Source organism: Bos javanicus, chromosome 15 (genome assembly GCF_032452875.1).
Source record: "Bos javanicus breed banteng chromosome 15, ARS-OSU_banteng_1.0, whole genome shotgun sequence".
NCBI classification, from domain to species: Eukaryota; Metazoa; Chordata; class Mammalia; order Artiodactyla; family Bovidae; genus Bos; species Bos javanicus.
This window is the reverse complement of record NC_083882.1, coordinates 53,744,329-53,771,746: the sequence shown is the minus strand read 5'-3', so window position 1 is coordinate 53,771,746 and position 27,418 is coordinate 53,744,329. Positions and strand designations below refer to the sequence as shown.

The 27,418-nt window shown below is 38.6% G+C and overlaps 1 protein-coding gene across 8 annotated transcripts in view; it reads left to right on the top strand.

Moving 5' to 3' along the window:
• C2CD3 (C2 domain containing 3 centriole elongation regulator) overlaps positions 1–27,418 on the top strand; it is a 127,306-nt gene that overhangs the window by 22,504 nt on the left and 77,384 nt on the right. For 7 of the 8 annotated variants that reach the window (XR_009729639.1, XR_009729638.1, XM_061380795.1 and 4 more), the window contains 7 exons: positions 4,753–4,885; positions 5,350–5,481; positions 12,392–12,539; positions 15,697–15,845; positions 16,424–16,630; positions 17,064–17,176; positions 23,804–23,922. Coding sequence is in view for 6 of the 8 variants with exons in the window: in XM_061380795.1 (XP_061236779.1) it covers positions 4,753–4,885; positions 5,350–5,481; positions 12,392–12,539; positions 15,697–15,845; positions 16,424–16,630; positions 17,064–17,176; positions 23,804–23,922 (1,001 nt within the window). In the remaining 2 variants the exon portion in view is untranslated. Of the gene's footprint in view, positions 1–3,708; positions 4,139–4,752; positions 4,886–5,349; positions 5,482–12,391; positions 12,540–15,696; positions 15,846–16,423; positions 16,631–17,063; positions 17,177–23,803; positions 23,923–27,418 lie in introns of those variants that run through there. The other variant, XM_061380800.1, reaches the window with a different exon arrangement.

The window sequence follows — 27,418 nt, the reverse complement described above, 5'->3', positions numbered from 1 at the left end:
GACTTACTTCATTCTGTATAATAGGCTCCAGTTTCATTCACCTCTTTAGAACTGACTTAAATGCATTCTTTTTAATAGCTGAGTAATATTCCATTGTGTATATGTACCACAACTTTCTTATCCATTCATCTGCCAGTGGACATTTAGGTTGCTTCCATGTCCTGGCTATTGTAAACAGTGCTGAAGTGAATATTGGGGTACACGTGTCTCTTTCAATTTCTGGTTTCCTCGGTGTGTGTTTGCCCAGCAGTGGGATTGCTGGGTCATAAGGCAGTTCTATTTCCAGTTTTTAAGGAACCTCCACACTGTTCTCCATAGCAGCTGTACTAGTTTGCATTCCCACCAACGGTGTAAGAGAGTTCCCTTTTTCCACACCCTCTCCAGCATTTATTATTGTTTGTAGACTTTTTGATGCAGCCATTCTGACCAGCGTGAAATGGTATTTCATTGTGGTTTTGATTTGCATTTCTCTGATAATGAGTGATGTTGAGCATCTTTTCACGTGTTTGTTAGCCATCTGTATGTGTTTGGAGAAATGTTTGTTTAATTCTTTGGCGCATTTTTTGATTGGGTCATTTGTTTTTCTGGTATTGAGCTGCTTGTATATTTTGAAGATTAATTCTTTGTCAGTTGTTTCATTGCTATCATTTTCTCCCATTCTGAAGGCTGTCTTTTCACCTTGCTTATAGTTTCCTTCATTGTGCAAAAGCTTTTGAGTTTAATTAAGTCCCATTTGTTTATTTTTGCTTTTATTTCCATTACTCTGGGAGGTGGGTCATAGAGGAGTCTGCTGTGATTTATATCAGAGTATTCTGCCTATGTTTTCCTCTAGGAGTTTTATAGTTTCTGGTCTTACATTTAGATCTTTAACCCATTTTGAGTTTATTTTTGTGTATGGTGTTAGAAAGTGTTGTATTGTAGTTTCATTCTTTTACAAGTGGTTGACCAGTTTTCCCAGCACCACTTGTTAAAGAGATTGTCTTTCCTCCATTGTATATTTTTGCCTCCTTTGTCAAAGATAAGGTGTCCATAGGTGCGTAGATTCATCTCTGGGCTTTCTATTTTGTTCCATTGATCTATATTTCTGTCTTTGTATAGAAAGCGTCTATAACCAGATTTTCAGTGCTAGCAGATCATGTTTTCTTCATCCTTTCTCATTGAATAAACAAGATAACTATTTTCTGGCTGAATCCCAAAGAGGTTTTTTTAAAAAATAAAAATGCATACAGTGATTTCTGAATGGAATATTGTATAGCCATTATTTATATAGAAAAAAAGTTAATGCATATTGTTAAGTGAAAAGGCAGTTATAAAACAGTATACATAATATGCCATTTTTGCAAAAGAAAAAATTTATATATATATGTATACATACACATACCTGTACAGGGATATGTATGCATAGATTAAAAACTATACAGAATATATCAAAATGTAAATCAGTATTCATGGGTAGTACCATTAATGGGAATATTAATTTTCTATTGTTATGTAACAAGTTACCACAAACTTAATGTCTTAAAAATAATACCCATTTATTAGTCACAGTTCTATGGATCTGAAGTCCAACAAAGTATGGTTGGGTTTTCTGCTTAGGTCATCTTAGGCTAAAATCAAGTTGTCAGCCCAGCTAAATTATCATCTGAAAGCTCTGGGTGGGGCTGGGGGGTGGGGGGCCGGGAATTCACTTTCAAGTTCATTCTTGTTGACAGAATCCAGTTCCTTGCTATAATAGGACTAAGGTCCCATATCCTTGCTGGCGGTCAGCCAGGGTCCACTCTTAAGCTCCTAAAGGCCATGTGCATCTCCTGCCATGTGGCCATCTCCATCTTTAAGACAGCAGTGATACATTGCATCCCTCTCATGCTTTAAATCTCTGACTTCATATCCTGAAAACAGCCAGAGAAAACTCCGCTTTATAATGGTTTGGGACAACCAAGATAATCTCCCAATCTTAAGGTAGATCGATTTGGAAACCTAATTACTTCCATAAAATCCCTTTACAACATTGTCTAGATGAGTAATTCACTAGGAAAAGGCATTTGTATACCAGTGGCTGGAAATCTGAGAGGAACTGTTTTAGAATTCTACCTACATCATTTCTCAGCCTTTTGGCTAAGATCAAGTGAAGAATTCTGCATACCATAATTGGTAACCTTTATTTTTCTTTAACTTATATATTCACATAACACATTTCTGCTTTATTGACTGTGCCAAAGCCTTTGACTGTGTAGATCACAATAAACTATGGAAAATTCTGAAAGAGATGGGAATACCAGACCACCTGACCTGCCTCTTGAGAAACCTATATGCAGGTCAGGAAACCACAGTTAGAACTGGACATGGAACAACAGACTGGTTCCAAATAGGAAAAGGAGTACGTCAAGGCTGTATATTGTCACCCTGCTTATTTAACTTCTATGCAGAGTACATCATGAGAAACTCTGGGCTGGAAGAAGCACAAGCTGGAATCAAGATTGCCAGGAGAGGTCCATTTCTCCATCAGCCTGAGAGGACATCGTGGTTGAGCCGTCGAGAAGGAAAACTGCCATGTCCACTGCTTTGGCAAAACCTCAGATGCATGGCCTCCTGGCCAAACGTCTGCAATTTCATATTGTTGGAGCATTCATGGTCTCCCTGGGGTTTGCAACTTTCTGTAAGTTTTCTGTGGCTGAAAAAAGAAAGAAGGCATATGCAGACTTCTACAGAAATTATGATTCCATGAAAGATTTTGAAGAGATGAGGAAGGCTGGTATCTTTCAGAGTAAAAGTGATTTGGAATATAAAGAATTTCTTTGGGTTGAGTTCCTTGGAAGTTTGTCACTTTCCTGTGTTCCTGAACTATGAAACTATGACTATCTGGGGTGAGAAATAGTCTCTCAATAGTGGCACCCCACTCCAGTACTCTTGCCTGGAGAATCCCAGGGACAGGGGAGCCTGGTGGGCTGCCGTCAATGGGGTTGCACAGAGTCGGACACAACTGAAGCGACTTAGCAGTAGCAGCAGCAGTGGACCAAAAAAAAGATTGCCGGGAGAAATATCAATAGCCTCAGATATGCAGATGACACCACCCTTATGGCAGAAGGTGAAGAGGAACTCAAAACCTCTTGATGAAAGTGAAAGAGGAGAGTGAAAAAGTGGGCTTAAAGCTCAACATTCAGAAAACGAAGATCATGGCATCTGGTCCCATCACTTCATGGGGAATAGATGGGGAAACAGTGGAAACAGTGTCAGACTTTATTTTTTTCGGCTCCAAAATCACTGCAGATGGTGACTGCAGCCATGAAATTAAAAGATGCTTACTCCTTGGAAGGAAAGTTATGACCAACCTAGATAGCATATTCAAAAGCAGAGACATTACTTTGCCAACAAAGGTCCGTCTAGTCAAGGCTATGGTTTTTCCAGTGGTCATGTATGGATGTGAGAGTTGGACTGAAGAAAGCTGAGCTCCGAAGAATTGATGCTTTTGAACTGTGGTGTTGGAGAAGACTCTTGAGAGTCCCTCGGACTGCAAGGAGATCCAACCAGTCCATTTTGAAGGAGATCAGCCCTGGGATTTCTTTGGAAGGAATGATGCTAAAGCTGAAACTCCAGTACTTTGGCCACCTCATACGAAGAGTGGACTCATTGGAAAAGACCCTGATGCTGGGAGGGATTGAGGGCAGGAGGAGAAGGGGACGACAGAGGATGAGATGGCTGGATGGCATCACTGACTCGATGGACGTGAGTCTGAGTGAACTCCAGGAGTTGGTGATGGACAGGGATGCCTGGCATGCTGCGATTCATGGGGTCGCAAAGATTTGGACATGACTGAGCGACTGAACTGAACACATTGAACATATGATGTTTCAGGGTTTTTGGGGTTTGAGTTTTGAGTTTTTAAGCTATATGTTGAATTCTTTATACTAAAAAATGTTGAATGTTTATGGATCTGTTTGGGGGGTTTTTTGGCCTGACTACCGTATCTTTTTTATTTTTAGAAGCTATAAAAAACTCTAGATCAAGATACACAAGCACTTGATATCTAAACTTAATTTACCTCCTAAACAACTGTGAAACCTCAAGAAAATAATAATTCTTCTCAGTATTCCTTGAAATAATGCCAGTGGTCCTAAGCTTTTAAAAAGTCTAAGAAAAGGTGGGGTCATATATGTATAGTGATGTAGAGTCATCCTGGTTATACTGCATGATATATTGGGCAAGTTATACATCCTCTGTGCCTCAACTTTTTCATCTGGAAAATGAAGGAAATAATAGTACCCATTTCAGAGGATTGCTGGGAGGGTTAAATCAATTCTTAGGAGTGCCCAGGAAGTGGTAAGGGTTCAGTAAATGTTATCCACTATAATTGTTGTTACTTAAGGATGGGAAAATTATTTTACTAAATTTATTATGTACAGCCACCAGTTGGAAGAGTCAATGTATGTATATAACAACTGCAATAAGGAGGTCAGTCTCTGTGGAATAGAGAGACTCCATTCAGTGCTGTAATGCCAACATCTAAAACAGTTCACATAATAGAAGCTCAGTAAAAATTTGTTGTAAAGTGAATGTCCTCAAGGGATTCTCAAGCTAGTGGGGAAAGTACACAAATAAGCAATTATAGTACACTATAGTAAGTTGTGTGATATAATAGATTGTATTATATATATTATATATATATATATATATGTAGTATATATTCAGGGGCTGAATATTGCAAATATTTCTGCTGGATTTAGATTTCTTGTGTTCTGCTTTTGCCCTCTTCAGCTCTGTTAGAACAAGGCAATAAACTGCGTAATGCCATGGTGATTTCTGCAATGAAATCAAGTCCAGATACTAGCATGTTGTTGGAAGAAGTTCATCCTTCTATGAAGGAAGATTTACTTAGAACATCATCACAGTAAGTTATGGGATAAACATGAATTCCAATAATTCATTTCTTAATAGTTGTTAATGTGTCTTTTTTGTCAAGATACGGACTAAATAATCTTGGAAATGTTCAGCAAGTAATTTTTTAATGTGGTGGGAAAGAAGCCTAAACTAGGAGTTAAGATACTCAAAATCTAGACCTAGGACTGACACTTGCAAAATATGTAAATGGCTAAATTCTTGATCTTTCTCAACCAGCATGCTTGTATATAAAATGGGTATATTTTTTCCTCCCTCTCTTACATAAATGAAATGAGATTCTAATGTAGGAAAAGGCTTTGTAAATTGTGAAGTTTTATATATATTTAAGGTAAAGTCTAAAACATTTCAAGTCTTCCATGTTGAACTGTCTCCATGTATACTTCTCAGCTCATTAAATTCTGATTTAGATTTTCACATATGTTAGCCAGTGAAAACATTTTTTTCCTTCCTTAGAATCAAAGCCTTATCTAGGAATCAAGTTAAAGACCACATTGAAGATCACCTCCTCCCTCCAACTGAGAAACAGGAAAATTGGAAACATGATGCAAAGGCTGATACCAGAGCCATACAGCTGCTGTTGGGCAGGTAAGAGCTCTTAACTCTCTTTTCTTTAAAATTTTTCCTCCAATTTATTGTGTATATTGTTAACAGATTTATCTTCCTAAAGCAACAACATTTCTTTTGAACAACTAAGTCATTCCCTTATTCATTACATATTAAATCATTATTTATTATCTACTAAATAAAAATCCAATCTTTAGCCTTTTATTCTTAGCTTCACTTATAGAATGGTCTCCAGTCTACCTTTCCATTCTTATTTCTCACCTGTTTCCTTAACACCAGTGTCAGCAGTGTATAATGAAAAGAACATGGATTTTAAATAGACACAGTTGAAATTTGGGGTCTATCTCTTATTACCTATATGGCCTGTACAATTAGGCAGGAAAAAAAAAATAAAAGGGTTCCAAATTGGGAAGGAAGAAGTAAGACTATTCACAAATGACATGATCAGGTATGTAAAAATCCTAAAGAATCCACTGTGAGACAGATTGCAGGATAACATGATAAGTCAATTATACTTCTATTTACTTGCAGTGACCAATCAAAAAATAAAATTAAGGGAATTCCCTGGTGATCCATCAGTTAGGACTCAGGGCTTTCACTGCAAGGGCTAGGGTTTGATCCCTGGTCAAGGAACTAAGATCCTACAAGCCATGCAGTAAATAAATAAATAAAATTAAGAAATAATTCCATTTATAATAGCATTGATAAGAATAAAATACAAATAAATTTAACTGAAGAAGTTTAAAACATAACTGCAAATTGTTGAAAGAAATTAAAGGAGATCTAAATAAACGGGGAAAATCTCATGTTCATGATTCAGTACAGTCCCTGTCAAATTCATGGCCGACTTCTTCATAGATATTGGCAAGCTGATTGTAATTACTGTGAAATTACAGGGTACCCAGAATAGCCAAAAGAATCTTAAGGAAAAAATAGAAGGATTCACACTTTGCTATTTTAAAACTTACTACAAAGCAAGAGTAAGCAAGTCAGTTTGGTACTGGCATAAGGATAGACATAAATAAATGGAATAGAATTGGTAGTCTAGAAATAAAGCCATATCAACTAATATTCAACAACGGTGTCAAGACCATTAAGTGGAAGAAAGAATTTCCTTTTCAATAAATGGTGCTGGCACTGCTGGCTTAGCCACATGCAAAAAATGAAGTTGGACTCTCAAACCATATTTTAAAAATTAATTCACTATGAATTAGATAGCTAAATGGAAGAACTAAAACTATAAAACTCTTAAAACAGAGATAAGTCTTTGTAATCTTGAATTTGGAAAAGGATCCTTAGATATGCATTAGAAGTACAACCAAGAACAACAACAAAAAGTTAAACTTAAGAAAATTAAAAATGTTTGGGCTTCAAAAGATACTATTAAGAAGTGAAAAGATAATCACAGAATGGAAGAAAATATTTATAAATCTTATATCTGATAAAAGACATATTAGAATATGTGAGGAACTCAACAACTTAATAACTATGGCATAAATAATCTAATTTAAAAGGCAAAGTTTCTACATAGAGATTTCTTCAAAGAAGATAGTCAGATGGCTAATATGCATATAAAAGTTGTCAGCACCGTTAGTTATCAGGGAAATGCAAATCAAAACTGTAAACAAGATACTACTTCATACCCAGTAGGATCAGTTCAGTTCAGTCGCTCAGTGTCCAACTCTGCGACCCCATGGACTGCAGCATACCAGGCCTCCCTGTCCATCACCAGCTCCCGGAGCTTGCTCAAACTCATGTCCATCGAGTTGGTGATGCCATCCAACCATCTCATCCTCTGTTGTCCCCTTCTCCTCTTGCCTTCCATCTTTTCCAGCATCAGGGTCTTTTCCAATGAGTCAGTTTCTTCGCATCAGGTGGCCAAAGTATTGGAGTTTCAGCTTCAGCATCAGTCCTTCCAATGAATATTCAGGGCTGGTTTCCCACTAGGATGGTTAGAATCAAAAAATCAGATTAAGTGTTGGTGAGGCTGTGGAAAATTTGAAATCTTCATAGACGGCTGGTAGCAGTGTAAAATGATGCAGCCACTTTGGAAGATAATCTGTCAGTTCCTCAGATTGTTGCACATCAAGTTATCACGTGACCCAGCAGTTCAACTCCCTAAGTATATAGCCAAGGAAAATGAAAATATAAGTCCACGCAAAAACATGTACATGAATTGCAGTAGTCATAACAGTAAAAAATGTCCATCAGCTGATTAGTAGATTTTTTAAATGGAGTATTATTTGGCCAGAAAAAGGGAAAAAGTACTGTTAACATGCTGCAGCATGAGGGAACCTTGAAAAATCATGCTAAATGAAAGAAGCCATTCACAAAAGAGTACATAAAGATCAAGAATCCAGCACAGGGACTATGGTCCAGTGGCTAGGAATCCACACTCCCAATGCAGGAAGCTGGAGTTTGATCCCTACTTGGGGAACTAGATCCCACATGCCACAGCTCAGAGTTTGCATGCTGCAGTTAAAGATCCCACATGCTGCAACCTGAGTGCCACAACTAAGACCCGATGGAGCCAAAAATAAATAAATGTTTATATATATTTTTTAAAAAGACTTTTCTACCAGCTCCATGGAAGGCAGTGGAGAGTTACTTTCAGGATTCTGAAAACTATTAATTATTGATCTCAAATTCCATTTCCAGTCAAACTATCAATCGTGTGAGGGCAGGGTAAAAATATTTTCATACATCCAAGGACTCAAAACATTGCCTCTCTTGCACTAGTTCTCAGGAAACCACAGGCTATTCTCTGCCACAAAGAGAATCTAGGATAAAGAACAAGGCTTGGAGTCCAAGAAGCAGGGGATGTAATAGAGAAAAAAGAGAAAAGGAGCTTTATGGTCTATGTCCATATTTAGAGAGCAGACACTGCTTGTGGAAGCACACAGGGCTTCTGTAGCGATACTTCTAAGGAGGGGAAAGGATAGATGGAAACACATTTCTCCTGTGTTTGACCAGATCAAGAGGAAATGTTCAGTTCTCTTGGACAGTTCAATAATGAAATAATAATTGGCACATAGAAAGCTACTTTAAACAAAAATTAAGGCAGTTATTAAAACAAGAAAAGCTAGACTTTGTAAAGAAAGTGTAGTAAATTATACTTGGCTCTGATATGATGTTAATCCTGAAGATTAACATCATATCTCTTAAATCATTATTCTTATGATATGATGTTATTATTCTGGGAAACAGATTTCCCTTTCCCCCATCTTCTCAAATGGGGGAAAGGGAAATCTGTTTCCAAGAATAACTTTTTCATAATACAAAGTCATTTAGAAAAATGAAAAAAAATCAGAAAATAGCACCACACATGTGTTACTTAGAAATATAAAGGTAAGTACCAACAGAAACAAGGATTTGAAAGTGATTACTTCTAAGGAGGCAGGCAGCTGCTGTTTCTCATTATGTCTTATGATCCTATTTGACTTTTAAAATATGTACATGTACATGTTTTCCTTGATTTAAAACATGATTAAGAAGAAAACAAGAGAGTGGACTTGTCTTGTAGCCAAAGAATACAGACAAGTTCCAGGCCCCCTCGCCTTTTTTCCAACTTTTATATTTCCTGCCCTCCCAACAGGAACCCCAGGCCACTGGCCTGTGCAGAATAGCTCTGACCTCTCTCAGTTTTCATGTCCTAAGTATTGCATAGAGGGAAATGGCATGCTTTTTTAATGTTTTATAGACAAGAATACATTCAAAGAAATGTTAATTTGGAAAAATAAGTAAAAGGTGGAGGACTATATACTAAGCAGTAGAAATATTCATAACTTTAAGGGTTGCAAGGAGGGGAGAAAGGCGACTAGAGGGAAGTGGAGATCTATAAGTGGCAAATAAGAGTTGTGTAGAACATCAAGAAGTAGAGCTTCTAAAAGGAGCAGTGTTCATAGGCTGCAGAGAAGCTGTGTGGATTGTGAAGTTGTTAGTTGGGTTTGAGCAGTTAGGAAGTTGTTCTTAACCTTTGATAGAGAGATTACTATAGATAAGTGGTTCTCATCTGGAAGCCAGTTCCCCCCATCCCCACTGTATGGGACATTTGGAAATGTCTGAAGATACTTCTGGTTATCACACCTGGAGGGATTGCTTTCAGGCTATTGGTTTCTGATGAGTAGAGTCCAGGGATCCAGAATGCACATGATAGGTCCCAGTAACAGCGACTCATCTGACCCAACATTTCAGTAGCGCTAAGATTAAGAAGCTCTGCTGTAGGTTAAAGAAAGATAAAGAAAGGAACACTTCAGTTCAGTTCAGTCGCTCAGTTGTGTCTGACTCTTTGTGACCCCATGAATTGCAGCACGCCAGGCCTCCCTGTTCATCACCAACTCCCGGAGTTCACTCAGACTCACTTCCATCAAGTCGGTGATGCCATCCGGCCATCTCATCCTCTGTCATCCTCTTCTCCTCCTGCCCCAATCCCTCCCAGCATTCAGGGTCTTTTCCAATGAGTCAACTCTTCACATGAGGTGGCCAAAGTATTGGAGTTTCAGCTCTAGCATCATTCCTTCCAATGAACACCCAGGACTGATCTCCTTTAGGATGGACTGGTTGGATCTCCTTGCAGTCCAAGGAACTCTCAAGAGTCTTCTCCAACACCACAGTTCAAAAGCATCAATTCTTCGGAGCTCAGCTTTCTTCACAGTCCAACTCTCACATCCATACATGACCACTGGAAAAACCATAGCCTTGACTAGACGGACCTTTGTTGGCAAAGTAATGTCTCTGCTTTTCAATATGCTGTCTAGGTTGGTTGTAACTTTTCTTCCAAGGAGTAAGCGTCTTTTAATTTCATGGCTGCAATCACCATCTACTGTGATTTTGGAGCCCAAAAAAATAAAGTCTGACACTGTTTCCACTGTTTCCCCCTCTCATGAAATGATGGGACCAGATGCCATGATCTTCGTTTTCTGAATGTTGAGCTTTAAGCCCACTTTTTCACTCTCCTCTTTCACTTTCATCAAGAGGCTTTTGAGTTCCTCTTCACTTTCTGCCATAAGGGTGGTGTCATCTGCATATCTGAGGTTATTGATATTTCTCCCGGCAATCTTGATTCCAGCTTGTGCTTCTTCCAGCCCAGCATTTCTCATGATGTACTCTGCATATAAGTTAAATAAGCAGGGTGATAGTATACAGCCTTGACGTACTCCTTTTCCTATTTGGAACCAATCTGTTGTTTCATGTCCAGTTCTAACTGTTGCTTCCTGACCTGCATATAGGTTTCTCAAGAAACTGAACATCTATTTGTTGAGCATCTCTGTTCCAGGAATTTTAGGAACACAGTCTAATTTGAAGGTGAAAAGTGAAAGGGAAGTCGCTTAGTCATGTCCGACTCTTTGTGATCCCATGGACTGTAGCCTACCAGGCTCCTCTGTCCATGGGATTTTCCCGGCAAGAGTACTGGAGTGGGTTGCCATTTCCTTCTCCAGAGGATATTCCTGACCCAGGGATCAAACCCAGGTCTCCCAAATTGTAAGCAGATGCTTATAATTTGAAGGTAGTGATTGTGTATTATTTTCTTGAGAAAGAAGGGGAAAAAAAGTATAGCAGCTGCCTTGAAAGGGAAGCAGAGTTGAAAAAATTAATTGAAATCCTTAGCGCAGTGTTTGGCACATATTCAGTATTTAACATGTTCATTAAGAATCAGTAAGTTCATTTATAGATGTTTCAGTTCAGTTCAGTCGCTCAGTTGTGTCCAACTCTTTGCAACCCCATGAACTGCAGCACACCAGGCCTCCCTGTCTATCACCATCTCTTGGAGTTCACTCAGACTCACTTCCATCGAGTCAGTGATGCTATCCAGCCGTTTCATCCTCTGTCGTCCCCTTCTCCTCCTGCCCCCAGTCCCCCCCAGCATCAGAGTCTTTTTCCAATGAGTTAACTCTTCTCATGAGGTGGCCAAAGTACTGGAGTTGCAGCTTTAGCATTATTCCTTCCAAAGAACACACAGGGCTGATCTCATTTAGAATGGACTGGTTGGATCTCCTTGCAGTCCAAGGGACTCTCAAGAGTCTTCTCCAACACCACACTTCAAAAGCATCAATTCTTTGGAACTCAGCCTTCTTCACAGTCCAACTCTCACATCCATATATGACTACTGGAAAAACCATAGCCTTGACTAGATAGATGGACCTTTGTAGGCAATGTAATGTCTCTGCTTTTCAATATGGTATCTAGGTTGGTCATAACTTTTCTTCCAAGGAGTAAGCGTCTTTTAATTTCATGGCTGCAGTCACCATCTGCAGTGATTTTGGAGCCCCAAAAAATAAAGTCTGACACTTTTTCCACTGTTTATTAAATGCTAATTACTATAGGAGAAACTAAAATTAAATATACATGTATTTGTATGCTTATCTTTCTTATTAGTTTACAAACTCTATATAAGTAGAGTATCTGTTTTACTTATTTCTCTACTCTACATAGAGCTGATCTTTCCATAAATAAACTAAATGCATATATTTTTGCTTAATAGAAGAAGGCATATTTATGAATTAGTCATTCTTCACAAAAACAGTATATAACAGTTAACTCCATTGAATTATAGTCAATTCTTTACATTTTTTCCCTCCCTACTGGACCATGAGCAGCACAAGAGTAGAACAAGTTAGCTTAGCCATCTCTGTACCATTCAGGACCTAACAGTATGCCTGGCACATAATAGGTACCCAGTAAAATGTTTGTTCAATAAATGAATGAGCTCACAATCAGTGTCTGAAATGTATTTTTTGAGTGCTAGTTGTTGACATCCCAGAAGAGAAGGAATATGATATAAAAGTAAGTGTTAGATGGTCTTCTATATAATGTAAGTCTTCTGTTTTATGTATTTTCTTCCATATTTAGAACTTTAGAATGTTTACCCAAAAAAAAAGAATTAAGATGAAACGTCCTTTAAAGTTCTATTTTATTTTTCTTATTTCTGCAGTGCTGAATTGTCCCAAGGTCGCTGTTGGGATGGCCTAGGCTCTCCTCCAGATTCCCCATCTCCTGGGAGTGATGTGTATTGCAGCAGTGAGCCCAATGACCCTCAATATGACCAGAGTCTCCTGGAGAACTTATTTTATACAGCACCTGTAAGTTACTGAATCTGAAAGATTAGGAATTGGAGAAATTAAATAATTGCTTCTCTTGTGTTAATCATAGAGTTATTAATAATATTAGTGGGTGTAGGCACATTACCACTTGTCAGACAGAAAGCTATTCCTTTTACATAATTATAACAACAGTCTGAAGAGGAGGGTGTTACCTTCATTCTACAGATGAGGAGATAAGACTAGTAAGATTAATTATTTTGTCCAAGTACACATACAAATAAGTGTTGGAACCAAGATTCAAGTTCAGGTTTGCCTGAGTCCAAAGCCTATGGTCTTAATATATTGTATGGCTTCCTTAGAGCTCTTTGAAGGAAGAGCTAATTTATGTATACTCTCAGAACCACCCTTGACTGGTATCTTTTCAGATACAGATGTTCCAGAAGTACCTCTACTCATGGGGAACAAATATCCCTACTGACCCAAGAACATTCTCTTTTCAGGCAGTTTTAGCATTTTCAAAGTTCTTTCTTATATCAAGCTATATGTTCCATTCATTGGTTTAGCATCTTGTAGAAGGCAATGGCACCCCACTCCAGTACTCTTGCCTGGAAAATCCCATGGACGGAGGAGCCTGGTGGGCTGCAGTCCGTGAGGTCGCTAAGAGTCGGACACGACTGAGCGACTTCACTTTGACTTTTCACTTTCATGCATCGGAGAAGGAAATGGCAACCCACTCCAGTATTCTTGCCTGGAGAATCCCAGGGATGAGAGAGCCTGGTGGTCTGCTGTCTGTGGGGTCACACAGAGTCAGACACAACTGAAGCGACTTAGCAGCAGCAGCAGCAAAGTATATGGGGCTTCCCAGGTGGCACAGTGGTTAAGAATCTGCCTGCCAGTACAAGAGATGCAAGAGACTAGGGTTTGATCCCTGGATTGGGAGGATCCCTTGAACTAGAAAATGGCCACCTGCTCCAGTATTCTTGCCTGGAAAATTCCATGGACAGAGGAGCCTGGCGGGCTGCCATCCATGGAGTCACAAAGAGTCAGACACAACTGAGCCCACACAGAGTATATATAAAATAAGTTCATTTACTGTTCCACAAATAATACTTTATATTTGTGAAGATCGCTATCGTATTCCCCATTTTCTGTTTCTCCAGGTCACCAGAGATCTGAAATATAATGTAGTTTATATCAGCTCAGTGGAAAGACTGAGAGCTACCAGGGTACAGAAGAGGCAGGGAGAACTTTTACATGAGATTGTCAGGAAGGAGCGTCATGAGGGATAAGGGATTTTAACTGAGACTTGAAAAATAGTTTCAGAACGATAAAGGATGTGAAATAGGAATAGAAAGAATGACCTGTTTAGAGAAGCAGTTTGTGTACTACCAGGCATCTAGTTTGATTGGGTAAGAATTCATGTGGAGGGGTATCAACAAGGTGAGCTAGCACACTGCAACCAGTCTGTGAAAGTATTTGAATATTAAGTGAGGAGGAAACGACATGACCTAAATAGTGTTCTAGCAATGTTAACCTAGCAATTATGTAGGAGGCCGGCTGAGAGGAGAATAACAGGAGCAGATAGGAAGCCATTTTTGGTGTTGAAAGCATGAGAAAGAGACAGAAAGAGCCAGAATGAGAGTGGTAGCTAGCAGTGGGGTTGGAAAAGAGGAGATGGATTTAAAAGACATTGTGAATTGTTAGGATTTCATGACTTTCTACAATAAAAGTCATCGCTGATACTGTTACCCGTAGGAGAAGAGAAAGGGAGCTTACTTTGTTCTTTAATTGGAGGATAATTGCTTTATAACCTTGTGTTGGTTTCTGCTATAAACAACATGAATCAGCCATAAATATAAATACATCTCCTCTCTCTTGAGCCTCCCTCCAGCCCACCCCATCCCACCCCTCTAGATTGTCACAGAGCACTAGACGGAGCTTCCTGTGTTTTACAGCAGCTTCATACTAGCTATGGGAACTCATATTGATTACACATTTTCTGTGTCAGAGAATTTATGTTACCTATTATTCAGAATTGTCCAAAATGTTTGAAATTGATTATTTCACTTAATTCTTTTGCTAGCCCCATGAGATAGTGTCATCTCTTTTACATATCATTAAATAAAAGACTTAAGAGACGTTAATTGCTAGTAATTATTAATAGGTGGCAGAACTAGAATTCTTACCGTAGTCTGGCAAAAAGCCCATGTTTTTCCCCCAGAACATATTACCTCCTAAGCCTTGAGCACTGCATTAGAGTGGTGAAAAAAATTAGTCTTTGCACCCATGTAGTTAGGTGATACTGTACAATCATTTTGCCCCAAACTGTGGTAAAAATAGAGGCTTTGGAACCCACGGAGAGCAAGATCTGCCTTTACTACTTACAGCTGTAAATCTTGGAGAAGGAAATTGCTACCCACTCCGGTATTCTTGCCTAGAGAATCCTGTGGACAGCAGAGCCTGGTGGGCTGCCGTCTATGGGGTCGCACAGAGTCGGGCATGACTGAAACGACTTAGCATGCATGCATGCATTGGAGAAGGAAATGGCAACCCACTCCAGTATTCTTGCCTGGAGAATCCCAGGGACGGGGGAGCCTGGTGGGCTGCCGTCTGTGGGGTCGCACAGAGTTGAACACGACTGAAGTGACTTAGCATGCATTGCATGCATTGGAGAAGGAAATGGCAACCCATCCAGTATTCTTGCCTGGAGAATCCCAGGGACAGAGGAGCCTGGTGGGCTGCCGACTATGGGGTCGCACAGAGTGGGACCCGACTGACATGAGTTAGCAGCAGCAGCTGTGAGTCTTAACGGCGCCTAACTTCTCTCAGCATTCATTTTCTCATTTGTAAAAATTGAGATGAGGATGCCTTATAGGAATGTAATAAGTACTAAAAATACACATGCAGCATTTAACATAGTACCAGATACATAGTAGGCAATCAGTAAATAGTCATTGTTGTTGTTATTATTGAGAATTTGAAAGAAGAATCTAATTTTGTTTATTTTCTTTGAACTGAACTTGTAGGTTATTTTTATGAACTTCGGGTTATTTTTGTGTAGCCAAGAGAAACATAGGATTGTCTGCCTAGTATCAGTTCTTTCTTGATTACTACCTTCAGAGAAATGGTTTCATTACCTCTATCCCCAAAGCAGTTATCTTTTAGTGCCCCTCTTCTCTTTTCTCTCCCTCAATAGAAATCTGATACCAGCGTCAGTGATATCTTCAGTGAAGATGATGATGTCCCTTCTAAAACAATGAGCCAGTCAAAAGCTCTTGCCAGATCTCCTAAGGTTCTAAAATCAAATGATCATAAGTCGAAGAAGGAGATGGGTAAGAAAAATAGGTGAGCCTTTTTATGAATGCTTGTTTAGAGGCAAAAACAAAGAAAGATTATTTTTACAAGATCTCCTCATGTGAAATGACCTGTGTTTGCCAACACTGTCAGACTGGTTAAGTGAATTACAGTAATGCATTAAGTATTGCAATCCTTAAACATGTAATAACATGAAAAGATGGATGTAGTAAAATGATTAAGAGAGAAAGCAGAATTCTGGATTGTATTTGTACTCTGTTACACTTAATGTAGAAAGTATACATAAAGCAAATGAAAAGGAATACACAAAAGTGATGATAGTAGTTTATATTAAAGTAGTAACTGAAGTAAAGTCTTGTTGAAAACCTGATTCTATAATATCAGTTTCTATACTTGTGTGGAGATAAGCCTTTGGATTACAAGAATGTTTTTATAGTTTTTGAGATTTTTTTCACTGTAAATTAGGACTAAGGCCATTACTCAGTCCTTGATAACTTGTGCATTAAGATGCCTGCTGCCCTTCTTTCCTCCTGTTGCCTGTACAAACTAGATCATTTCATATTTGGCTTCTGACAGTCTGCCTCACTACCTGTATGAACTCCTTTCAGGAATATTGTTGAACAGCAGATGCTATCAGAAACTCCAGAAGATGCCCAAGGGATGACACTAAGTGTGGATAAACTGGCCCTTCTGGGTAGAACACATTCAGTCAGAATCATCATCGAAACAATGGGAGTTCCTCCAGATAGTCCTCAGGATACCTCTGGCAAAAAAACTTTTCCTGGGAGACCACCTAAGCTGACATCAAAAAAGCGGTATGTCTCTCACATGGGAAAACTCATTGTGACATTCCTGGAAAGTATTTGTGATGAGAAGAAGAAATTATATTGTACTTAGTGTTTTCATATGCTTCATCGATCAATAAAATGTACTAAATCTCCCACTAGGTCCCAAGCACTAAAAATCTTGAGAATAAAGAAACTTAAGAGCCAGGCTTTGTTCTTCCATGCCTTATAGTCAGCAGGAGAGAGAAACATTTGAATGGCTGCTATAATAGGGCTTTAGGGGCCAAAAGAGATGTTTTATATGAAAAGTGCTGTACGAACACAAGATTGGAGAAGGCTTTGAAAAGAGGAAGTCCTCTGAGGACCTGGGGTTCTAAAAACAAGGCTTTGAAAGATATGTGGGATTTATCAGAAAATAAGTTTGTTATTTGGTTTGTTTTTTAATTGTTTTGATTTTTTTCAGCACCTTCTTTGTGGAATATCACTTTCCTGTGGGCTTTTCCAAAAATGGATTGACAAAGACCACTTTGATCACTGAGGTCATTCGACTTGCATCCAGTAAAATTATAGATGGAGGTAAGAGAGAATTTGATTTCTGCTCTTTAGACATTTTGGCGTTGGGAGGATTTGTGAATCTGTAATTACTCATATATTCCTATATTATCATAGAATCTTAGAGGTAGAAAGAATTTTGAGGTGACTTTATCTTACTCCTTTTCAAGTGAGGAAACTGGCCCAGAGGTTTATCCTGTCCTCCAGCTGTCCTCATGCAGGGCAGTGACATAGCTGAAACTGTAACTCAGAACTTGACTCTTAAATCACGTTCTTGCAGCTATTATTGTTTTCCTTTTCTTCCCTTTTTAAAACATCTTTATCAAGATACAATTCACATACCATATCATTCACCCATTTGAAGTATACAACAAGTGATTTTTCATATATTCACAAGTTGTATAACCATCACCACAATCTTAATTTTAGAGCATTTTTATCTCACCTAAAAGAAATCCCATATTAGCATTCATTCTTCAGTTCCCTCTTAGCCCCCTTTTACTAAGCAACTCCTATCCTACTTTGTCTCAATTTTCCCATCCTGGACATTTGATTTAAGTGGAGTCATACGATATGTGATTTTACTGACTGGTTTTTTTAACTTGCAATAATACTTCAACTTACAATATTTAAGTTGCTTTCTATACGTTGCTATTGAAAACAGTGCTTCATTGAATAGTATTGCACATACATCATTTCTTATATGATATATTTCCAGCCCAAACATTAAAAATAAATACACTTAAAATAAATCCTTATTTGCCCTTAAAAACAGCACCTAAAGTAATTTAAAATACTCTTTTACTAGCGTCATTTTTTTCACTTTCTCCATCACCTTAAGGAAGAATTAAGGTATTCACATTTTTCATATGTTTTCTGTATACTTAAGTTACTGATAGCAACAAAAGGTACTATATAGGTTTGTTCAAAGCATTCGAGAGTGTATAATTGATTCTGCTGGCTGAAGTATGTTTGAGAAGCTTTAACACAATTAATCTGTTTTTATCAAATCCCAATGCAAAGAAAAATGTTGGATTCTTTTCTCAGGTCTTACCTCTTCTACCTCCTATCCATATGACATTTGATGAGCTCCTTAAAACTTCTCTGAGCCTCACGTTCCCCATCTATAAACTTAAGATACAGCAAGGACATGGTTCTGATATGCACGAGTTTCAGTTAACATAGTATCTCCAAAGCAAGGACTGCCTGTACTACACAAGGGCTTAATGTACAGTCAGACAGGATAATGAATGTAAAAACATTAAACTCTAAAATAGCATATAACTAAAGGTAGTTTTCCCACTAGACCATTCAGATATGACCTAAAGCAAATCCCTTATGATGATACAGTGGAAGTGAGAAATAGATTTAAGGGATTAGATCTGATAGAGTGCCTGATGAACTATGGACGGAGGTTCATGACATTGTACAGGAGACAGGAATCAAGACCATCCCCATGGAAAAGAAATGAAAAAACCAAAATGGCTATCTGAGAAGGCCTTAAAAATAGCTGTGAAAAGAAGAGGAGCGAAAAGCAAAGGAGAAAAGGAAAGATATCAGCATCTGAAGGCAAAGTTCCAAAGAATAGTAAGGAGACATAAGAAAGCCTTCCTCAGCAATCAATGCAAAGAAATAGAGGAAAACAACAGAATGTGAAAGACTAGAGATCTCGTCAAGAAAATTAGAGATACCAAGGGAACATTTCATGCACAGATGGGCTCAATAAAGGACAGAAATGGTATGGACCTAACAGAAGCAGAAGATATCAAGAAGAGGTGGCAAGAATACACAGAAGAACTGTACAAAAAAGAGCTTCACGACCCAGATAATCACAATGGTGTGATCACTCACCTAGAGCCAGACATCCTGGAATGTGAAGTCAAGTGGGCCTTAGAAAGCATCACTACAAACAAAGCTTGTGGAGGTGATGGAATTCCAGTTGAGCTATTCCAAATCCTGAAAGCTGATGCTGTGAAAGTGCTGCACTCAATATGCCAGCAAATTTGAAAAACTCAGCAGTGGCCACAGGACTGGAAAAGGTCAGTTTTCATTCCAGTCCCTAAGAAAGGCAATGCCAAAAAATGCTCAAACTACCACACAATTGCACTCTTCTCACACGCTAGTAAAGTAATGCTCAAAATTCTCCAAGCCAGGCTTCAACAGTATGTGAACCGTGAACTTCCAGATGTTCAACCCGGTTTTAGAAAAAGCAGAGGAACCAGAGATCAAATTGCCAACATCTGCTGGATCATCGACAAAGCAAGAGAGTTCCAGAAAAACATCTATTTCTGCTTTATTGACTATGCCAAAGCCTTTGACTGTGTGGACCACAATAAACTGTGGAAAATTCTGAAAGAGATGGGAATACCAGGCCACCTGACCTGCCTCCTAAGAAACCTATATGCAGGTCAGGAAGCAACAGTTAGAACTGGACATGGAACAACAACTTTTCCAAATAGGAAAAGGAGTACATCAAGGCTGTATATTGTCACCCTGCTTATTTAACTTCTATGCAGAGTACATCATAAGAAACACTGGGCTGGAAGAAGCACAAGCTGGAATCAAGATTGCCAGGAGAAATATCAATAACCTCAGATATGCAGATGACACCACCCTTATGGCAGAAAGTGAAGAGGAACTCAAAAGCCTCTTGATGAAAGTGAAAGAGGAGAGTGAAAAAGTTGGCTTAAAGTTGAACATTCAGAAAACGAAGATTATGGCATCTGGTCCCATCACTTTATGGGAAATAGATGGGGAAACAGTGTCAGACTTTATTTTTCTGGGCTCCAAAATCACAGTAGATGGTGATTGCAGCCATGAAATTAAAAGACGCTTACTCCTTGGAAGGAAAGTTATGACCAACCTAGATAGCATATTGAAAAGCAGAGATATTACTTCGCCAACAAAGGTCCACTAGTCAAGGCTATGGTTTTTCCTGTGGTCATGTATGGATGTGAGAGTTGGACTGTGAAGAAGGCTGAGCGCCGAAGAATTGATGCTTTTGAACTGTGGTGTTGGAGAAGACTCTTGAGAGTCCCTTGGACTGCAAGGAGATCCAACCAGTCCATCCTATGTCCTGGGTGTTCTTTGGGAGGACTGATGCTGAAGCAAAACTCCAGTACTTTGGCCACCTCATGTGAAGAGTTGACTCACTGGAAAAGACCCTGATGCTGGGAGGGGTTGGGGGCAGGAGGAGAAGGGGATGACAGAGGATGAGATGGCTGGATGACATCACCGACTCAATGGACATGAGTTTGAGTGAACTCTGGGAGTTGGTGATGGACAGGGAGGCCTGGCGTGCTGCTGTGATTCATGGGGTCGCAAAGAGTCAGACACGACTGAGCGACTGAATTGAACTGAATAGTAGTTCACATTTGGGGGGCACTATAGTATCAGTGTTTTACATACATTAATCATGTGATCCTTTAAAACACATAAACATAGATGAGGAAAAAGGAAGCTAAGACATAAATCAATTAAATAACTTGGCTAAGATAATATAACTGATTTATGGTTGAACTAGAATTTGCACCTAGAACTTTTTTGATTCCAAATTGTGTGCACTTAATCTGTATTGCTTCTCATGCATTATTATTGTTGGCCACAGAGACTGAATTTTCCTTTTATCATTCTGAGAAGGATAATATGGGACATATGGAATAAGCATTAAATCAAGTATTGGAAGAGTTCTAGCTCTGGTTATACCAGACACTTAATTCTGTGACCCTGGACACAATGGCCTTTCCATCTGTGGGCCCCTCTCAATAGTGACATGCAGTGGACAAGATATTTTCAGTATCTCCTTCAGCTCTTTAAAAAAAAAAAAAAAGTCTTTTAGGGATATTGCTAGCAATTTGTTTACATGAATTTCTTCTTCCCTTATTGCCTTAACTCACTTTTAGTTTAAAATAATAATGAGCTTAAGAAACAGAATTATATAAGAAATAAAATAACAGTGCCAAGACATACTTAAGTAGTAAGGAGAAATCCAAGTAGCACCAGGTTAATATAGAGTTCTTTTTGTAAAAAAGATTTTATAGTGTTTTAAAGTTTTAAAGTGCTCTTTTATCTGTTACCTCAGTTGATCCTCTCAGCACATCAATGAGGTGTAGGTGTTGTCTTAACTTGTCTTTCCTTAGTGGGAGAAGCAGGGAAACTGCTCCAGTGAGTGTGGGCTTGCTGGTTAACAGTTCCTGTGGATGGATCCAAATAACAAGGCCCAGATTCTGTCCATGAGTACCAAGAGAAATAAATAGAGTCAAGAATTAAGATGGCAAGGATAGAGATCAGTAGATCAAGTGAGCTGTTTGAATGAATATTAGAGATAGTGGATTCCCTGTATCTGGGCATTTTTTGTGTGGGTTCTTCGGATCCATTTTAAGGGTCTAGAAGTGAATGAACTGGAAGATCATTTTACAGGTGATAAATTGTGGCTGAAGTGGTTCATTAGTAAATAATAGAACTTACTCATATATCAAATGATTCTACCCCACATTCCTGTTTTTAAAACCTATTAAAGCCCCATAGCAGGGAGCACAGACTCAGATACTACCATCATTTTATCCCATTCACACTTGCTATTACAGCAGAAACCTTTTCCTTTCTGTCTAAAAAACAGACTCCATTCTGCCCAGCACTGCAAACGAACATCACACTTGTCCAAGTGTGACAAGAGGAGTCCCCTAGTCTTCAGTCAGAAAATAAACTCATTTTCATTATTATAGCTTTTGATTCAGTTCTTCTCTTCATTTATCCCTCACTGTCCAGCCATCTCCCTTCTTTCATTATACTACCTATCAACTTGTCTTTTAAAACACTAAGCCATACCTTACACCCAGTGAAGTGTATGGTATGTCTCTTTACACATCCAGTGCTCATATGCTCGACACTGATGATTTCTCATAGCAAAGCAGAGCAACATAGCCCTCCTTATCTTCTCTGTACTGTACCCAGGGTTTTCGCTTTGTCTTTGTTATTTCAGTCTTAGAGGGATAGTCGCTTAGTTGTGTCCAAGTTTTTGTGACCCCATGGACTTAGCCTGCCAGGCTTCTCTGTCCATGGAATTCTCCAGGCAAGAATACTGGAGTGGGTTGCCATTTCCTTCTCTAGGGAATATTCCCAATACAGAGATGGAACATGGATCTACTGCATTGCAGGCAGATTTCTTTACCATCTGAGCCACGAGGAAGTTTACTATTAAGAGACATTTCTAAATATAAAGACAGGTCAACTTAAAATGGTTGATTCACATTGAGATTTGATAGAAAACAACAAAATTCTGTGAAACAATTACCTTCAATAAAAAATTTTTTAAGTATCAGCAGATATATCCTTGCTGCTGCTGCAGCAGCTAAGTCATGTCAGTCATGTCCGACTCTGTGCGACCCCATAGACGGCAGCCCACCAGGCTTCTCCGTCCCAGGGATTCTCCAGGCAAGAACACTGGAGTGGGTTGCCATTTCCTTCTCCAATGCGTGAAAGTGAAGCTGCTCAGTCGTGTCCAACTCTTAGCAAACCCGGGGACTATAGCCTACCAGGCTCCTCTATCCATGGGATTTTCCAGGCAAGAGTACTGGAGTGGGTTGCCATTTCCTTCTCTGATATCTCCTTGACTTTACTTTATAATCTGTAGATAATACATTAGAATATGTAATGAATCTGTATACCTTTTCCAAAGTAATACCCGAGATAGAAATAGCAATAAAATTATAAATGGCTGTCATTAATCATAAGAAATAATTTAAATGAAGGTTATCTCTCTTGAAGAGATGGGGACTGGGAAAGTGGTCAGAAGGACATACAATGTGCTTTTAACTTTATATGAAAAATAATGTTCAGTTCCATGTTGCTGAACGTTGTTCTGTTTTTGCCAAATAAATCCTCTACCTCAAAGTACTGTCTGAATTCTTTATTAAAACTCTGCTTCCGGCTTTTGTTTTGGACTCTGTTACTTGTGTAGCCACCTCCTGCTCAGTGTCCTCTGAAGCTTCTACTTCTTTTCCGCTGTTCCCTGACACCTCGGTTGTCCTCACGCTTTCCCTTGAAGCCTCAATTGCCTTCCCTCTGTCCTCAGAAGTTGTAATATCCTTCCCATGGTCCTTCCAGCTCTGGTTGCTCCATGGCCACAGAAAGCTGCCAGCACCATGAATCATGCCACTTTTCCTGTACTTCTGTTACTGATGCAGTAGGGATATCAAAGCAAATACCCTGCTTTCCTTTGAGAAAGACCATTCCCTTCACTTTGGAATCAATATCCTCACCCAGTTGCTCTTTAAGTTCTTTACAAGCATAACTAATGTTTGGCAGTTCCATTAAGCACTGCAAGATCATGGTCACAAAGCCCACATCTCAGTTAAGGAGCACTGGTCTACCGATATAGCACTGAAATGTGGGCCAAGACTGCTGCCAGGGCTTCCATGGCTCCCTTCTCCTCAGCTTCTCAGCTGACTGCTTGAAGTGACTAATCACGGTGGGAGGAACAGAGTCAAAGTCCTATAACCCTAACACTTCTGTGAAATTACACTGATTGGATTCCTAAAAGAGATTTTAGTTAGATTTGAAAGAGAGGTGGGTGGTATCAAGGCATGAATTGGTGAAATGGCTCTAGTTGGATGGTATGACATGTGCTTATGTGTCTGGTTCTCCTTACAGTGGTGAAATTCCAGCAGAGATCTGTGTTTCCAGTACAGTTTGGTGGCCCAATGATCAGACACTGGTGGAATTCCAATCTTACTTTCCAAATTTACACAAAGAAAACCCCACAGAAAAAGGTACTTAAGTAATTATGACTTTTGCCTTACCATTTTAGTCACACCAGGGATTTGGACCATACTTAAAATTATGTTCATATCTTAAACTAGAAATTTTTCCAGGCTCAAACAACAGTAATACTTAAGAATTATTGTCTATTATAATTTTAAATTTATGTTTAGTATTTATCATAAGGTAGATATTATGCTAAAGACTCTGCATGGATACTATCAAATTTAATCATTAAAATAAGTCTGTGAGTTAGGTACCTGTTATCTTCAATTTGGGCTTCCCTTGTGGCTCAGCTGGTAAAGAATCCGCCTGCAATGTGGGAGACCTGGGTTCAATCCCTGGGTTGGGAAGATCCCCTGGAGAAGGGAAAGGCTACCCACTCCAGTATTCTGGCCTGGAGAATTCCATGGACTATATATATATATAGTCCATGGGGTCGCAATGAGTCAGACACGACTGAGCGACTTTCATCATCATCTTTAGTGATATAACAGGTCTAAGGTCGCCCTAATGATAAAGCTAATAAAAGACAAAGCCAGGACTCTATCCCAAGTCTTTATAGATCCTAAGTTCTTAAGCTCTTTGCTGTGTTCCCTGCTATGGAGAGTTGACTATTTGGATTGATACAGAATAGCAGCCTTAATTTGAGGCTCTACTTTCTTTTTTCAGACAGAATATATAAGGTATCCAACCCATATCCAAAATAATATATTGTGGGTAGCAGTTTTATCAGCTAATTGCAGCTTTATAAAATCCATTTGCAATTGGTACAACAAAAATCAATAATTATGAGCAGTTTTTACTTCCTTCAATAAAAGAGTAGTTTATAATATTTGACCTCTTTGATATGGATAGCATGAGGAATGCATCTTATTTTATTTTTGTTTGTATTTTCAGGGGATTTAAATAGGTTCATTTTGGAAAATACAGCAAAACAGGAGGAGAAGGAAAAACATAATTTAACAACCTCAAGACAGCCTCTATAAGCCTTTCAATATATTTGCATTTAATCAGTAGTTAATGTCTTTTTCTAATTATAAAAAAACTATGTTTTTAATAGAAAAATATTTTTAAACACAAATCACCTATAATTTCATCACAGAAATAGCTGTTGTTAATATTTATGTATGTCATTTTTATCTTTTTCAAATGAATACAGTATATGTATAAATCTTTGACAATATTAGGATAATTTTATATGCAGTTTTTATCCTTTTTTAAATTTAACATTGTCTTAAAGATTTTTATTCATTTTTTTCAAAAATACATATTTATTCTTCCACATAATTTTATAAATATATGAAGGTTTTACTATATGTATATAATTTAATACCCTATTTCTCATAAACATAACAAAAATTGTTCATATTATTTCAAATTTTAGTAAAAATCATTTAACAGCTATGTATTCCATTCTAGGAATGTGGTATAATGAATAATTCCTGATTATTGAACATTTAATCATTTCTCATTGTAACTTTTAAAATATACATTGCATATAAAATTACCAAGTATTGTTATTTCTTCAGTATAAATTTCCAGATGTGAAATAACTGGGCCAAAGAATATGAATATTAAGAGCTTTTTATATTTTTTGCTAAATTTGCTTTCAGAAGTAATGCTGCCAGTTTATATTCCCAACTTCAGACACATGACAGCCTCTGTTTCTCCACAACCTTGACAGTGTTGGGTATAGTTTATAGTTTTCCTAGTTTTAATGGCAAACATTTGTATCATCTTAATTGCACTTTTTATTTTTAAGACTGAAGTTAAACATTTTTTGTAAGAACTAACTCTTAAAAAGAGAAAAAAAAAATCTCCTAACTTCTTTCTGACTCCTGAAACGCTCTCTAATCTTTCACGGAGAAGTGGTGAAACCTGAAAGGGAGACCACAATGGCAGAATATGGGCTCCCACTTAAGAGCTGCTTCAGTCAATAATTAAGGTATTGGGGACTGGAATGCAAAAGTAGGAAGTCAAGAAACACCTGGAGTAACAGGCAAATATGGCCTTTGAGTACAGAATGAAGAAGGGCAAAGGCTAATGTAGTTCTGCCAAGAGAACGCACTGTTCATAACAAACACCCTCTTCCAGCAACACAAGAGAAGACTACACATGGACATCACCAGATGGTCATCACCGAAATCAGATGGATTATATTCTTTGCAGCCAAAGATGGAGAAGCTCTATACAGTCAGCAAAACCAAGACTGGGAGCTGACTGTGGCTCAGACCATGAACTCCTTATTGCCAAATTCAGACTGAAATTGAAGAAAGTGGAGAAAACCACTAGACCATTCAGGTGTGACCTAAATCAAATCCCTTATGACTCTACGTGGAAGTCAGAAATAGATTTAAGGGACTAGATCTGATAGACAGAGTGCCTGATGAACTATGGACGGAGGTTTGTGACATTCTACAGGAGACAGGGATCAAGACCATCCCCAAGAAAAAGAAATGCAAAAAAGCAAAATTGCTGTCTGGAGAGGCTTAAAAATGGCTGTGAAAAGAAGGGAAGTGAAAAACAAAGGAGAAAAGGAAAGATACACCCATATGAATGCAGAGTTCCAAAGCATAGCAAGGAGAAATAAAAAAGCCTTCCTCAGCCATCAATGCAAAGAAATAGAGGAAAACGATAGAATGGGAAAGATAGAGATCTCTTCAAGAAAATTAGAGATACCAAGGGAACATTTCCTGCAAAGATGGGCTCAAGAAAGAACAGAAATGGTAGGGACCTAACAGAAGCAGAAGATATTAAGAAGGGGTGGTAAGAATACACAGAAGAACTGTACAAAAAAGATCTTCATGACCCAGAAAATCATGATGGTGTGATCACTCACCTAGAGCCAGACATCCTGGAATGTGAACTCAAGTGGGCATTAGGAAGCATCACTACAAACAAAGCTAGTGGAGGTGATGCAATTCCAGCTGAGCTACTTCAAATCCTGAAAGATGATGCTGTGAAAGTGCTGCACTCAATATGCTAGCAAATTTGGAAATCTCAGCAGTGGCCACAGGACTGGAAAAGGTCAGTTTTCATTCCAGTCCCAAAGAAAGGCAATGCCAAAGAATGCTCAAATTACCGCACAATTGCACTTGTTTCACACACTAGTAATGCTTAAAATTCTTCAAGCCAGGCTTCAGCAATACATGAACCATGAACTTCCAGATGTCCAAGCTGGTTTAAGAAAAGGCAGAGGAACCAGAGATCAAATTGCCAACATCCACTGGATCATTGAAAAAGCAAGAGAGTTCCAGAAAAACATCTATTTCTGCTTTATTGACTATGCCAAAGCCTTTAACTGTGTGGACCACAATAAACTGGAAAATTCTTCAAGGCATAGGAATACCAGACCACTGACCTGCCTCTTGAGAAACATGTATGCAGGTCATGAAGCAACAGTTAGAACTGGACATGGAACAACAGACTGGTTCCAAATAGGAAAAGGAGTACGTCAAGGCTGTATGTATATTGTCACCCTGCTTATTTAACTTATATGCAGAG